A 16,501-nucleotide genomic window follows, 5' to 3' on the forward strand; every position below is an offset into this window, starting at 1 on the left:
AGTTTTGTCTCTTGTTCTGTAACAACACAGATAATTAACAAACATCATTTTCTTTAGCTTTCTATAACTTTTATTGATGGACTCTGCAAATTCTAACAAGTTTTATTTTATTTATTTTGGTGTTCTCTATAGTGATACCAAGCTACTTTTTCCTTATAAGAAAAGGTTCTTCATAGAGAAAAGCAGACCTTTATATTTTTTTAATGTTTTTTTCCTTCAGTTTACTGTTGTCAGTTCTTGTCAGAAAAACATGCTCAGTATATTTTTAAATAGTGATTTTTAAATTTCCTTCATCAAATTATTTCTGACTACATTGCCTTGACTCCCTTTTACTTTTTCCTCTTTTATTTATCATGAAAATCAAGAGACAGTCTCACTGATGTTTTGGACTCAGTGATCTCCCTTTTCAAAGATAGTAGAATATATCCTAACTCTTGAGATCAGTCATCATTAGTTAATCTTACATAACATTCCAGTTTCTCTTGAACAATCCCAAGATTTGATAATACTGGGCCCATATCAGCTAAAGCAGTGTCACAGTTTTTCCTCTTCATTTCTTAGTTTTAAACTTCTAGAACTAGCCTGGTTTAATCTGTACTAATCTGCTTTATTTTCTTTAGCTGAACTTTGTAGTCATTTTATTTGCTACTTTGCTTAAAGGTGATTAGTGGAAGAGAGACACCACTAGTCATGTGGCCTTGGGTATGCCTTACTTTTCCTGATGTTTAAAATCAGTATAATGGTTTTTGCCTTTTTTATTCTTCTGGAGTATATTTAAAGTAAATGTGCTTTAAAAAAAAATAAAAATAATTAAAAAGTGCTTTTATGTAAACACTTAGGTCCTTAAAAAATAAGAAGGCTATAATTCAACCTCAGCAAAACAAACAACCTAACTAAAAAATGGGCAAAGGACTTAAATAGATATTTTTCTTAAGAAGATAAATAGATGGGCAGTAGGCACATGAAAAGATACTCACTATCACTATATTAGGGAAATGCAAATCAAAATCACAGTGAGATACTACTTCACACCATGAGGATGGCCTTTACCAAAAAAACAAAAACAGAAAACCCCAGAATATGACAGGTATTAGCAAGGATGGGAAGAAATTAGAACTCTTGTGCTTTGCTGGTAGAAAAAAAAATGGTGCAGCTGCTGTGGAGATTGGATGGCATTTCTCCAGGAAATTAGAATTACCATATCAGTTATTCCACTTCATGAATACATATGTAAAAGAATTCAAAGCAGAGAATGGAAAAGATGTTTGTACATATATGTTCATAGCGGCATTATTCTAAGTAGTGAAATGGTGAAAACAACTTCTATGTCCAAATACTGTGTGCATACAATGAAATGTTATTCAGCTTTAGAGGGGAGGAGATTCTTTTTTTTTTTTGAGACAGAGCCTCAAGCTGTCACCCTGGGTAGAGTGCTATGGCATCACAGCTCACAGCAACCTCCAACTCCTGGGCTCAAGCAAGTCTCCTGCCTCCACCTCCCAAGTAGCTGGGACTACAGGTGCCCCACAATGCCTGGCTATTTTTTGGTTGCAGCCGTCATTGTTGTTTGGTGGGCCCAGGCTAGACTCGAACCTGCCAGCTCAGGTGTATGTGGCTGGTGCCTTAGCTGCTTGAGCCACAGGCCCTGAGCCAGAGGGAAGGAAATTCTAACACATGCCACAACATGGATGAGCCCTGAAAACATTATGCTGAGGAAAATAAGCCAGTCACAAAAGGACATTGATCTGTATGATTCCACTTATGTGAATTACCTAGAGTTGACACTCTTAACAGATACAAAGTAGAACCTACATGATTGCCAGGGACTGGGAGAGTGGAGTGGGGAGAAGGGAGAGTTGTGGTTTAAAGAAACAGTATGGCACCTATAGCTCAGTAGATAGGGCACCAGCCACATATATTGGACCTGGAGGGTTTGAATCCAGACCAGGCCTGCCAAACAACAATGGCAACTATAACCAAAAAGTAGCTGGGCATTGTGGTGGGCGCCTGTAGTCCTAGCTACTTGGGAGGCTGAGGCAAGAGAATCGCTTAAGGGCAAGAGTTTGAGGTTGCTGTGAGCTGTGATGCCATAGCACTCTACCAACGGCAACATAGTGAGACTCTGTCTAATATATGTGTATATATATATATATATATATCAATTTGGGAAGATGAAAAAGTTGTAGGGCTGGGTGGTGGCAATGGTTGCATAATGGTGCGATTGTACTTAATGTCTCTTAAAATAGTAACTTTTGTGTATAGTTTACCACAGTTGAAAAATATATTTATTTCCTTACCGATGTGTGTGTTGAGGAGCTATGTGGAGTAGTCAAAAGGAGTTCTTTTCTCTAGTGAATATTTATTCTTACTATGAGTATTATGAAATAGAAAATAGTTAGAGCAGTGGTGCTCAACCTTCCTGATGCTGCGGCCCTTTAATACAGTTCCTGTGGGTTGCAACCCATAGGTTGAGAACCGCTGAGTTAGATTTTCATTAGATATTCTCATATTTAAATGAGAATTAAATAAACCAGATAGTTTATTTGACTGTGAACATCTATAGGAGACACTGTAGCTTTATTGTAAGATTTTAATTTTTTAATTATCAGCAAAACTGTTGACATTTAGGTTTATTTGAATCAAATATAAGGGTTAAGTTGGTTCCATTAACTTTCCTATTTTCTTCTTAGGTTCCGTTTAAGTCCAGCTGCCCGCAATATTCTGGAAAAACACGCACTGGATGCCAGCCAGGGCACAGCTACTGGCCCTCGGGGGATATTCACCAAAGAGTATGTGTTTGCTTTTTGTAATAGCCAGTTCCATTATTTATCATGATCATCTTTTTCCGAGAGAATTTAAAAAGAGCTTATTCAGTGTTAAGATTTAAAAGGAGGTACACTGTTCATTTTTATGCTTTAAATTGTTTTTGCCATTGTAAATTGTTTTCTATGCAAGGGTTGTTTTCTGAATAATTACAGCATTACTGAAGAACACTTCTAATTTGGTAACTAAGCAAGATCCTTAGAAATGGTGATAAATGAGACCATTAGAGTGCACAATAGTGAAACTTTATATGGTATTGTTTTAAATTGGTATAAAATTAGCATGCAATAATATTTAAATTTCTAAAACATGGAAATATATTTTTTTAAAATAATTTCATTATTATTCATTTGAATTTTATTCCCTCATGATGTTACAAAGCAATTTCTGTTTGCAATTGGGTCTCTTTTTGGATTGGTCTGTTTGTCCATGAGTTAGTTCCACACTTTTTCAGTGCCACACTTTTAACTATAAATATTTCATAATATGTTTTAAAATCTGATAGAGGTAGCCTTGCTCTTCCTTGTCAGTTAACCACTTTTCTTGGGTTATTCTTACTTTATTATTCAAATTCATTCAAATGAATTTTAAGCAATTCATCTAGGTCCACAAATAAGAGTGGGGCAATAATGGTATTTTTCTGGGATTGTACACACTTTAAATTGACATAGTGAGGACTGACCTCTTGATGATGGTCTTCCTACTCAAGAACACTGGTGCATCTTTCAATTTGTTCAAATTTTTTGTGCCTTAGAAAACAGATGGCCTCTGCTCTGTTGAGCTCAGTTTAGTGGAGAAGACAAAAATAAGTCTAATAGGCTTGTGAACTAATATGAAACCTCCCTGGCGATATGTTCTGCACTTCTATTGGCAGAAATACTAACATTTCTAATGGATTTAATATTTTATAGTAATGTGTTCATTCTATGTTTATCTAGAAGAAATACTAACACGGCTAGGATTTTTATAAGTTGAAATAGGGCAAATTTTATGAAATTATTAAGGACAGTGCAGGGGCAGGCAACATTTTCCTTTTTCCCCTGCGTTATTTTACTGTGTGTTGAAGCTTTGGTTTACTGTTGGGTGTTTATCTTATTGAAGGTGGTATATAATTCTTAGATCTCTTCCTTTGTCCCCATTACGCCCTTCCTGATTTGTTAACCGAATATGAGTGTCACGTACCTACTGTGAAGTTGATGCCCCATTGCATAAGTTAGAAATCCGCTGTCTTGAGAGCTGACTGAAAGGCAGCGTCCTAGACTGTAAGATTTTGAATTAAAGAACTTAAGTTTGCCTATCCACAAAAAATTAAAATTAAGAATCTTGATAGCCAATTTCACCTAGTTTTTTTTTTCCACGTCAATCCTTATTTAGTATGTAGTATTGGCTTCTTAGTTTTGTAAGTCTTCTACTAGTCTACACCTTTCTAGAAAAATGGGATAAAGCAACTGTATTTATAATAAGGTAGACTTGCCTTGCCTAGATTTGTGAGAGAGAAGATAGCGTCTTTATTTAATTCATGAATCAGTAAAGATTTGGCAAAATGTAGAATAATCATAGCTGTACCTTAGAGGAATTAGTTTTGCAAATTTGTGTAAGATAACTTGGAGCAGAAAAGGAGAAGGAGATAAATTAATGGGCTTATAAAGTAATCCAAGTGAGAGAGAGAATGAGTATTTGAATGTGGATAGAGGAAGTAAAACAGAGATTCCTGATAGAGACAACACTATAAGGATATAATCCAGAAACCTTTGTGAAATATTGAATGCAGAGTGTAGACCAGGATGGCAACAAGTCAAGGAAGAAGTTGGGATTTTGGTCTGGCTGATGCAATGTTGCCTCCAGAAATAGAAATGAGAGATTAGGGAAGCATTTGTCTTAGAGGAGTAAATAATGTTTGGAACTTATTGTCAGCACTTAGAAACCAGGTATTAGGACCAGTGAGATGCATCATAGGAGATAGTTTGGGATTAGAGAAGTAGGTTTAGTAGATAATATGGCAGTAGTTGTAATTAAGATCATCAACAGAGAAACTGTTAATATTTAGAAGGCTAAAATTCCTGTGTTGGAGGACATCTGCGAGATGGGTAAAAAGTCAAGGAAAATGGGAGCTGAGCACAGGCTCTTAAATTCGGTGACTTTTTGGAGGGCACTTTAGTGGTGTGACAGCAGTGTAATAAAGAAAAGCTTTCTTTCTCTTCTTTCCATACGTCCTGAATACACACATGACACAAATTAATACTCATGTAACATCTTAAGGAGGACAAAGTGGTATTGTCTTCTGAATACTCCCAGGAAGCAGTATTTAATAAGAGTTAGGCTTTGAATATTCTTGCTACCTTTCCTTCCCTAGTCCCCAGTTCTCTTCCTTGCCCTACTCCTCAACTCCCCATTGGAAAGCTGTCCACCTTTGGTCTTCAAAATAAGAAATATTATAAAAGATTTCATGAGAAAAATGTATCCATAGAACATGCATTATTGAGGACTTTTGCTTTTGTATACTATTAAAAATGCCTGTGTTTTAAGTTTAACATAAAGGCAAGTTTGGGAAAAATTTTAGCCTGGTATCATAGAATTGTCATCTTCTGATACGGTTGAAGAATTGCAGGGTTTGGCATACACTACCCCCAAAATACATTAATGTACATTCTTTTTCTTTTTTAATTAAATCTTAACAGGGTACATTAATACTATCATGGGGTACAGTGTACTGTTTCTCTATACAAGTTGAAGTACTTTCATCCAACTGGTTACCATAGCCTTCATGTCTTTTTCTTAGTTATTGTGTTAAGACATTTATATTCTACATTTAGAGAGATTCACATGTACCCTTATAGGATGAACCATAGGTGTGATCCCGCCAATCACCCTCCCTCTACCCACCCTCCCTTCCCACTCCCCTCTCCCCATGTTCTTGGGCTAAAATTGGGTTATAGCTTTCCTATGAAAGCTATAAATTGGTTTCATAGTAGGGCTGAGTACATTGGATACTTTTTCTTCCATTCTTGGGATACTTTGCTAAGAAGAATATTTTCCAGCTCCATCCATGTAAACATGAAGGAAGTAAAGTGCTGAGGGACCTCCTTCTTTTATACCTTGCCACTGAAAAGTATAAGCAGAGTAGAAACATCAGTTCCAGCTGTTGAAGAAATGTCTGGGACCCATTGTGTTTGTGAAAAAAATCACAGGTGTCAAGACTGCTGTTTTAATTTTGCATTAAAAACATATTGCTCAGAATACATGTTGTACAAAAGCATATAGACTTGACTGTGCCTATATATGTGATTATTTTAAGAAACCAAGTGTCATGGCCACAGAAACAGAACATATTTAGGTCTCTTTCCTGCAGCCTCAGTGTCTTTGGTGTATTGATGTCTTAAATCATAGTTGTAGTTAATATTTGTGTTCATGTTACAGCATCAAAAGTCTAGCGAGCGTAGCAGGCAAGTATCTGGGGTTTTTTTAGTAATATTTCTTTCCAAAATTAATTTATGTCATACCCTATTGAATTACTCTAAGGGATCCAAGTGGGCAAAGTTCTACCTGAGCGAGCTTCTAAAGCATCCTGTCTTTCTGCAGATGTGTGTGGTGTATTCAATTTTCTCCTAATTTTTAATCGCTTGTAATGCCCACCTAATTTTTCAAGTTTAGTCTGATTAATTATTTCATGTATAGAAATCATTAAAATCGTTCTCTGTGTTACAGAGCTGCTATTAAATGATAATTAGCATTTATACTTCATGAGACATATAAGGGTAAAATCAGCAATAAAAGTTTACGGTCCACCAGTGGCCAGAATTGATTCTCTGCCTGGCCTGTTTATGATTAATGACTGCTTTACGAAGTGCCATTTTACCCAAGAATCTCAATTTACTACAGGAATAAACTAAACTACCTTCCTTCTTAATAAAATAGTAACTAATAGCTATGCCGATAGTGAGATAAAAATGTCTATTTAGTTTCATCAGCCTTTTTTTAAAAATAGCTATGTTCAGGCAATAACAATGTAGCTATTTGTAGCCTCTCTGTTCATTGTTTTTTGTTTGCTGTTTTATCTGAAGACTGACAGTAAACTCTAGTCTGATGTTTGATGTAAACCTAGATTGGTTAGATTTTGTTAGAGAGATGTATTTAATTGTCCTCCATTATGTGGAAGGAGACTGGTAGTTGGGCTGTGACTTGTGAATGCTCTTAAAAACTACATTTTTTTGTAGTTTTTTGTAGTTGTTGTTCCTGTTGGAGGCATTTTACTTAATCAACAGAAGGCCTTATTTTATATCATTGCTCACCCTTTTTTCTTTCTGTCCAGGATTTTGGCTTGTGATATTAATCTCTAGATATTATATTGGCAGTCATTTACTTTACACATAGATGTAATTACAGTTAACTAGAAAATGGTGCTTTTGTTTCAAAATGTCATAAGGAGATTAAAAATCTACTTCCAGACAGCTTATTGAAAGCCTTAGTAGCAGGTCCGATGGTCTGTAGCACGTCCAATGGTCCGTAGCACACATCCGTCCCCTACTCCCTGGGTCTCTCTGTCACCATCACCATGTTGTGGCTCACCTTTCAGAGGCGGCATTGCCTCCAGCTTTGCTCTTGTTACTTTTGTGTGGTGAGTACAAGGCCTTTGTCAGGAGCTTCTGCTTTTAACTTTAGATGAAATAGGTTTCTTTCTTTGTCAGCCCCAGGCTTGTTGTGAATCTACATACTTTAGTCTGTTCTCGTGAGAAAAAATTATTCTGGCTCCTCCTTAGTTTATTATGCATACAAATTAGACAATTAGTGGAAATGCAGTCTTTGGAATGGACTGGACCTGGGTTTGATCCCAGCCCTGCTTACCTCTGGGATGTTTTATCTGTCAACCCTTCACTCCTTTCCACACTGACCTTCTTTCTGTTCTTGGAAGTTGTGTGTCTCTTGCCGTTACACTTCTACTCTTGAGACCTGCTTCTTTGCATCACTCTGCACAAGTATTACCTGCTCAGGTCTTCCCTGACCACTCTGCTTTTAAAATAACTGCTCTCCACATCAATCTCTCTCTCTCTCTCTCTGCTCTGCTTTATTTTTTTCACAGCACATCATTATTTTAATTTGTTTACTTGATTAAAGTGTAATTCCCTCTGCAGAGTGAAGCTCCTTGATGGAGGGAAGTATCTTAATACTGTATCTCCCACCTCTGAAGAGTAGGTACTTGAGAAATACTGGCTTTAGACATGTAATTTAACCTTGTTGAGCCTATTTAGTCATCTGTAAACTGAGAGTAATGAAACATCTCTCCTGTGGGTAAGGTAAGATTATATAACATAAGCACTTACTTAACACATAGTAGGCTCATTTTCCTACTTTCAGGCCCTCTTCCAGAACTTAGAGATTCAAGATGATATAGCATTTTAGATTTCCTTGTCATTATGACAGCTTATCTAAAATGTCAGCTCTTCAATCTTGAAACAAGTAACTTAGTTGTATTTCCAGTTCACATATCCTTTTCTGGCAATGCTGAAAAGTTTGGACCTTTTTCTTTCTTTCTTTCTTTCTTTTTTTTTTTTTTGAGACTCACTATGTCACCCTCAGTAAAGTACTGTGGAGTCACAACTCACAGCAACCTCTAACTCTTGAGCTAAAGTGATTCTCTTGCCTCAGCCTCCCGAGTAGCTGGGACTACAGGCATCCACCACAGTGCCCAGCTATTTTTTTACTGTAGTTGTCATTGTTGTTTAGCAGGCCTAGGCCAGGTTCAAACCCGCCAGCCCCAGTGTACGGCGCCCTAGCCACTGAGCTACAGGCGTTGAGCCTTTTTCCTTAAAAATGTACCTGTATAGCTGATACATTTTACAAGCACATGCTACCTCTGTAATCTCAGCTACACAGGAGGCTGAAGCAGGATGATCACTCAAGCCCAGAACTTGGAGATCACCTGGGCAACATGGTAAGACCCTGTCTCAAAAAAAGAAAATAAATATACCTTTGCACCTTAGCTAGAGCAGTCCTGCCTGTGTTGATTTTCTGTTGTTGCATAACAAGTTAACAACGTATAGTGTTTCAGATCAGAAGTCTGGGCACAGCATGGCCAGGCTCACAGCTCATGGTTTTATAGACCAGAAATCAAGGGGTAAGCCAAGGCTGCAGTCTCATGTGAAACTTGGGGTCCTCTTCGAAGATCATGTGGTGCTTGGCAGAATTCAGTTCCTTGGGGCTGTAGGACTGTGGCCCCTTACTCCTTGTTAGCTATCAGCCAGGGACTGACCACCCTAGAGGCTCCTTCAGGGCCTTGCCATGTGTCATCTTGAGCAGTTCACAGTATGTCTGCTTGCTTCTCTAAGGCCAGCAGTTAGATCTCTCCATTCAAATCTCTTCTTTCAGGAAAGCCTGGTTTCTTTTAAGAGGTGGCTTGATAAGTCTGACTCCAGGATAATTTGCCTTTTGATGAACTCAGAGTTAACTGATTAGGGACCTTAATTGCAACTATAAAATCTCGTCATTGTTATCACATAACCTAATCATATTCAGGAGGTCCACCCACACTCAAGAGAGATTATATGAGGTGTGTACATTTATAATAGAAATACTGGGCCATCTCAGAATTCTTCCCATCATGTTGCCATAAGTAAAAGGTTTTGTTTGGGGGAGGTCAATTGTCATCTCAAATATACTCAGCAGATGCGAGGTTTTTCCTCCCACTAGTGCTTTTGATAAACAATACCAAAATATTAACTGTTTGAGAAATAGTTTGGTTTTAGAGTTGTCTCACCCTGAAGTTGTTTCTATATTAGGTAAAACAGATTTTTTTCTTAAATTTGGAAAAGTAACTCCCAATTAATTGCTGGATGTTAAAATTTTCAAAAAAATTTACTTTAAGAAATTATATTGCCTTCTACCACTGTAACTTAGCATTGTGAATTGAGCGCTTGACATATTTAGAAAGTTAATTATACCCTTTTACAAAACAAAGATAACTTTCTTTTACAGGCAAGTCTGTATCTAGCTACTTTTTATTCTGAATGATGGTGTGGATTAGATTTATTACATTAGGTTGTGCTAATAGTACATTGAGCAAAATTTAAAATGGTATGATGTCCTGGCCATTATCAAGCTGATTTGTACTGGAATAAACAATGATATAGTAGATAACCTATTTAAAGCCATATGTGCAATAAACTTGACACTTGTTGAGAGCCATGTGAAAATTACTTTATTGGTTTAATTAAGGAATTGCTCATGTACCAAATGACATCCATCCCACAGGAAAAAATACTAATTTCTTCTTTAAAAATGAATGTCTAGGGTGGTGCCTATGGCTCAAAGGAGTAGGGCGCCAGCCCCATATGCTGGAAGGGGTAAAAACACTGCAAAAAACTGGGGTTTTTTGCTGGCCAAAAACTGCAAAAAAAAAAAAAAAGAATGTCTATACTTAATACAGACAGTTGATAAAATTCTAATTATTGTTTGGCTTTTAAAGATGTGCAAATATTATTGCCATTGGATAACTAATATGAATCAGTAGGCCAGGTAAGAGATAGATAGAATTTAATTTTCTAGCTCAAATATCTGGTTTTGTATTATGGCCTTGATATCTGTGTATTTCTGTGTCTTCCCTGCCTGTCTCACCTGCATTTTCTGAAAGCTCTCTTATATTCCTTGTTGCTAACCATGGTTATCTGCTCCCCTTTTATCTCCAGGGATGCTCTCAAACTGGTCCAGTTGAAACAGGCAGGCAAGATCACTGAGTCCAGACCTGCTGCAGCCCCTGTAGCCACTCCCACAGCACCTTCACCTCCACAGGCCGCAGCTGGGCCATCGTATCCCCGGCCAATGATCCCACCAGTATCAGTTCCGGGACAACCTAATGCCGTGGTAACATCCTCTGACTACATTTTTATTTTTCAGATTTCAGTGAGAGGGAAAATAAGAGCAGTTATTCTGTGTATTATGGTTACTTTTACCAGTCCATTTTAATAGTACCCAAAGGTGATAAAGAGGAAACACTCCAGATGCTTTGTTTTACAGATTTCCTAGCAGAAATCAAATTTATTTGTACGATACTAACTTCTAAATAGAACATTAGAACTATGCTTTTATTTAAATTAATCACAAGTTCCACAGCTTCAGTAACATATACACAGTATATGTTCTATTCTCATGATACTTTTTGTGTATTTTTTTCCTCCCACTCCATACTGCCAATTGGTAGCCGACACTAACCCCCTTGTGTGGATATGTTTCATTTTTTGATTAGAGAATGATAGTCTGACTGTGAAGAACTATGTAGCCTATAAGGCCACTGACTCCTTCCTTCTCATACACATGTGTATAATGATCCTTTTCTGTTTTCAATTTACTCCATTCTGCCTTGCTGCCCCTCCTTTCCTGGTACCTTTCAGGTCATTTGTTTTCCATCAAAAGTATGAGGTTAACAAGTTTATTTGAATTGAGTAGGCACTTTTTAAAAAAAAATTAAAAGAAGAAAAATAAATAAATCTATCCTGCTCCTTATAATCGAGAAATACATTCCAGTATATTTTCAAAGGGTTGAAACAGTAAAAGTTTCATGGGAAAAAGATTTTTAAATGTTTATAAATGATTCATGACTACATACACAAAAAACTTTGTGTAGTCCCATCTAAAGTAGGTTATTCAGATTAGTAAGGTAAACCTTAATTTCACATTCTTCTGATATGTAGTGAGCATTTATTCTATTTGATCAAGTACTTTGCTAACATAAAATACTTAATTCTTTGAGAGTATTTGTAGAAATGAAATCAGCTGCACTGTCAGCTGCTTTGTATTCTCTTGAAGTGATTATAAGGAAATCCCAAAACAGAGTGAAGACAAAGAAGGAGTCAAATGTAATTTAAGGCCCATCACGCTTTTGTGAGTGGTTCAAGAAACAAAATGGAAAAGCTACAGTGAAGTTGTAGGAAGGTTTTATTACCTCATTCATCCTTTCTATTATCAGTTCCTAGGAAAGAAGATATTCATCTGATTTTTAAAAACTACAGATCAAAATAGAAATAATTGGCACATTATTTAGTATATTGGATTATTTTTTGTCGTATACCATTTTTATAAAAATTGTCCCTAACTTGAGATAGTTTAACTTAACAATTTTTCAACTTTATAATGGCCCAAAAGCAATACACATTCAGCAGAAAGCAGCATGATACTCCCGTGCCACTCTGGGCAGCTGCAGCAAGCCTCAGTGCCCAGTCAGCCACGTGGTCACAGGTTAACAATCAGCAATATGCAGTGTACGGTCTTGGCAGATGATTTTGCCCATCTGTAGGCTAATGCATAATAAGTGTTCTGAGCATGTGCGAGGTAGACCAGTCTGATATTTAGTGGATTAGGTGTATTAAATGCATTTTCAATTCATGGTATTTTCTTCTTAAAGTGGGTTTATCAGGACACAGCCCCGTCGTAAATTAGGGAGCATCTGTAGTTGATTTGTTGATTTATTGGCTACTTTGAGTTTCATTAAGTGATACTTATAACAAAAGCAACTTTATAGGTAGAGTGCGTGTGTGTGTGTTTGTGTATATATGTGTGTATATACATGTATAATCTACCTGTATGTAGAGAAAGGATGCGAAAAATGTATACATATTATAAGAAGTGGAACAAATTGTATTTAAATTGTAATATTCAAATCATCTTTGACTTATCTAATTATAAGAGATACATTATATAAGATAACAAATGTTATCGGTATATACTGAGCATTAAAATTTTATATTCATAATTCTCCTGCCTCCTTCCCTATCCTCTGCCTCCCAGCACTGTGTCTGTATGGTATATACATATATGTAGTATATGTATATATTTATATGTGTATATGTATATACACATATACACACATCTATGGGGGAATTATTCATTTAGTAGATTTCTTTTCCTCCACATAAACATAGTAGCATAAAATGTCCCATTCACAACTGAAACATGAATTTCACTACTTTTTTCTGTAGTGATACACTTTAAAGCCAAAATTCCTCAGATTTTTTTATATTCTCTCATATACTAAGACATTTTTAATAGTACTTTTCCTCTATTAACCTTTAGTCAACATCATAAGTTTTAGATCACTAGAATGAATTTCACTTATTGCTCTTTTTTTGTTTATAGGGCACATTCACTGAAATCCCTGCTAGCAATATTCGAAGAGTTATTGCCAAGAGGTTAACTGAATCTAAAAGTACTGTACCTCATGCATATGCTACTGCTGACTGTGACCTTGGAGCTGTTTTAAAAGTTAGAAAAGATCTGGTCAAAGGTTAGTGAAGTTGAATTTACTTAATGTAAATATATATGCTAACTTTCATGAAATCTTTCATTTATAAAGTTCATATTGTGCAGCTTTTTATTTCAGTTTCATGATTTACTTGCTGTCTATTCTGGGTCTATTTTTCTACTAGAGAAAAAAAAAATTAGTTCTGTTTTCCTCTAAGAAATATATCGGCTTGGCTTGACACCTGTAGCTCAGCAGCTAGGGCGCCAGCCACATACTCTAGAGCGGGAGGTACAAACCCAGCTCAGGCCTGCCAAACAACAATAGCAACTCAAACCAAAAAATAGCCGAGCATTGTGGCGGGCGCCCGTAGTGCCAGCTACTTGGGAGGCTGAGGCAAGAGAATCGCTTAAGCCCAAGAATTTGAGGTTGCTTTGAGCTGTGATACCATGGAACTCTACCAGCGGAGTCCCGCTGTCTGTTACACACTGAGATCTGCAAACGCAGAGTAAGCATTCCGAATCTAGAAATCCAAATTGTTCCATAATCCGTAACTTTTTAAGTGCCAACACAATGCTCAAGGGAAATCCTCATTGGAGCATTTCGGAGTTTGGATTTTCACATTAAGGATACTGAGGGGGTAAGTATAATGCAAATATTCCAAAATGTGAAAAAATGTGAAATTTGAAAGAGTTCTTGTCCTAATCATTTTGGATAAGGGATACTCAACTTGTAGTACATGGTTTGGGTTGGTTGAGTTGTTTTTGTTTTTGTTTTTTAAGCATAAATAAGCTTAATTGTTTTGATTTGCTTTAGCTTTTACATAGGTGAATATTTTATAAGGACTTCTGAATGACTTGCTCAGACCAATTGGCTATTTTTGTTTTGAATACGTTTTGGTATGATATTTTTTAAAATGGTAATTCTTAACATTTTAGCAAGTTTGAAATAGAAAACTTTTTTTTTTTTTTTTTTGAGGCTGAGTCTCTTACTATGTTGCCCTAGGTAGAGTGCTATGACATCACAGCTCACAGCAACCTCAAACTTGGGCTTAAGCGATTCTCTTGCCTCAGCCTCCCAAGTAGCTGGGACTACAGGCGCCCGCCACAAGGCCTAGCTATTTTTTGGTTGCAGTTGTCATTGTTGATTTTAGCTGGCCTGGCCCCAGTTTGAACCTGTCAGTCTCAGCATACAAGGCCAGTTCCATAGCCACTGAGCTATGGGCACTGCCACAAAACTCTATTAATGTTTTAAATTATAAATTTTCATACTTTTCTTTAATGTTTTAATTTTATATTTCTTATTCTAAATGCATTTTTAGTTATTAAATTTTTAACATTCCTCCCAAAATCAATTAAAAATAAGGTTGCTGCAAGACATGGGTTTTTAGAATGAACTGGTAGTTTTATATCTTGATTTCCAATCTGTATGGCTCTTGTCTTACTGCACTGACCAGGACTTCTGATATAATGATGTATGCAGATGGTAAAAGCTGGCATTTTTGCTGCGTTCCTGATCTTGATGAGAAAGCATTCAATCTTTAACATTAGCTGTAGAGTTTTTATGGATTATCTTTTCCAGATTGAGAAGTTCCCATTCCTAATTTAGTGAGAGTTTTAATCATGAATGGATATGGAATTTTGTCAAACACTTTTTGTGCATCTTTTGAGATAATCTTTTCTTTTTTCTATCTGTTAATATGGTGAATTACATTGATTGATTTTCAGATGTTCAATCTACTTTATTTTCCTCATTTGAAACCCATTTAATCATTAACTTTCTCTTATATTGCTTGATTCCATATTCCAAAACTTTGTTAAGAATCTTGGCCGGGCGTGGTGGCTCACGCCTGTTGTCCCAGTGCTGTGGGAGGCCAAGGTGGGTGGATGGCTGAGCTCAGCCGAATTCGAGACCAGCGGAAGACCAGCATGAGCAGGGTGAGCCAGAGTGAGACCCCGTCTCTACAGAAAAAAAAAAAAAAAAGGAATCTTTACACCTATGTCCATGAGAAATACTACTGTGTAGGTTTCTTTTCTTGAGGTGTTTTTCTCTGGTTTTTTTTTTTTTTTTTTAATCAGATATAGTAGAATGGACTGGGAAATATTTTCTTCTCCTTTATTTTCTGGAAGAGTTTGAGTACATTTGGTATTATTTCTTTTTTTAATTGTTTGGTAGAATTCATTAGTAAATTTCTTTCAGAGAATTTTTAACTACAAATTTAATTTTTAAAATAGAAGTTATTTTTTCTTGGATGAGCTTTGGTAGTCTATGTCTTTCAAGGAATTTGTGTCATTTATTTAAGTTATCAAATTATTGGCATAAAATTGTTCATATTACCTTATTATATTTATAACATCTATCTTTTGTGTAATCTGAAATGATGTCTCAATTTTCGATATTAGTAATTTATGTCTCTCTTACTTTCTAGATCAGTCTGATTGATGAGTTAACAATTTGATTGATCTCTTAAAAGAGTGAGCATTTAGAGGCCAGCCACGGTGGCTTACATCTGTAATCCTAGCATTCTGGGAGGCTGAGATGGGTGGATTGCTTGAGCCTGTGAGTTCAAGACCAGCCTAGGTCAAGCAAGAGCAAGACCCTGTCTCTATAAAATATACAGGCATTGTGGCAGGCACCTGTAGTCCCAGCTACTTGGGAGGCTGAGGCAGAAAGATCACTTAAGCCTAAGAGTTTGAGATCACTGCAATGCCACGGCACTCTACCAAAGGTGATGAAGTGAAACTCTCTCTCAAAAAAAAAAGAATGAGCATTTGGTTTTATTAATTATAGAGCAAGTTGGCTCCCAATACTTTTTTGCCACTTTTATCTGAAAAAGTCTGCCCTTTTTTTCTTTTTTAAAAAATTTTATAATTGTGGTTGAATATATATAACATAAATTTTATAATTTTAACCATTTTTAAGTGCACACTTAGTTAATTAGCAGTAAGTACCTTCATATATTTATGTAATCATGACCACCATTCATCCACAGAAGTTTTTTCATTTTGTGAAACTCAAACACTGTACCCATTAAACAGTAACTTCCCTTTCCTCTTTCCCCCTACCTATGACAACCACCATTCTACTTTCTGTCCCTATAAGTTTGTCTTCTCTAAGTCCCTCTTATAAATGAGCTTACACAGTACTTGTCCTTTTTACTCTGGCTAATTTCAGTTGGCATTATGTCTTCAAGGTTCATCTATGTTGTAGCATGTGCCAGAATTTCCTTCCTTTTTAAGGCTGAATAATATTTTATGGTATGTATGTATTTAGGTATGTATGGTATGTATTTTACTTATTGTATGTATGGCATATATTTTATTTATGGTATGTATATACCATATTTTGTTCATTCATTTGCCAGTAGCTGAATCCATTAGGTGGTTTTGACCTTCTGGCTGTTGTGAATAATGCCGCTACAAATGTGAATGTGCAAGGACTTCTCTGTGTCTC

General features: G+C 36.3%; 1 protein-coding gene across 1 annotated transcript in view; it reads left to right on the forward strand.

Moving 5' to 3' along the window:
- Nucleotides 1-16,501, forward strand: part of PDHX (pyruvate dehydrogenase complex component X) — a 77,045-nt gene that overhangs the window by 45,718 nt on the left and 14,826 nt on the right. Inside the window, exons 5-7 of the mRNA XM_003781229.3 lie at nucleotides 2,691-2,789; nucleotides 10,503-10,677; nucleotides 12,946-13,093. Of these exons, the coding sequence (XP_003781277.1) occupies nucleotides 2,691-2,789; nucleotides 10,503-10,677; nucleotides 12,946-13,093 (422 nt within the window). The remainder of the gene's footprint in view (nucleotides 1-2,690; nucleotides 2,790-10,502; nucleotides 10,678-12,945; nucleotides 13,094-16,501) is intronic.

Source organism: Otolemur garnettii, unplaced genomic scaffold (genome assembly GCF_000181295.1).
Source record: "Otolemur garnettii isolate 467f Iridium unplaced genomic scaffold, OtoGar3 scaffold00001, whole genome shotgun sequence".
NCBI classification, from domain to species: domain Eukaryota; kingdom Metazoa; phylum Chordata; class Mammalia; order Primates; family Galagidae; genus Otolemur; species Otolemur garnettii.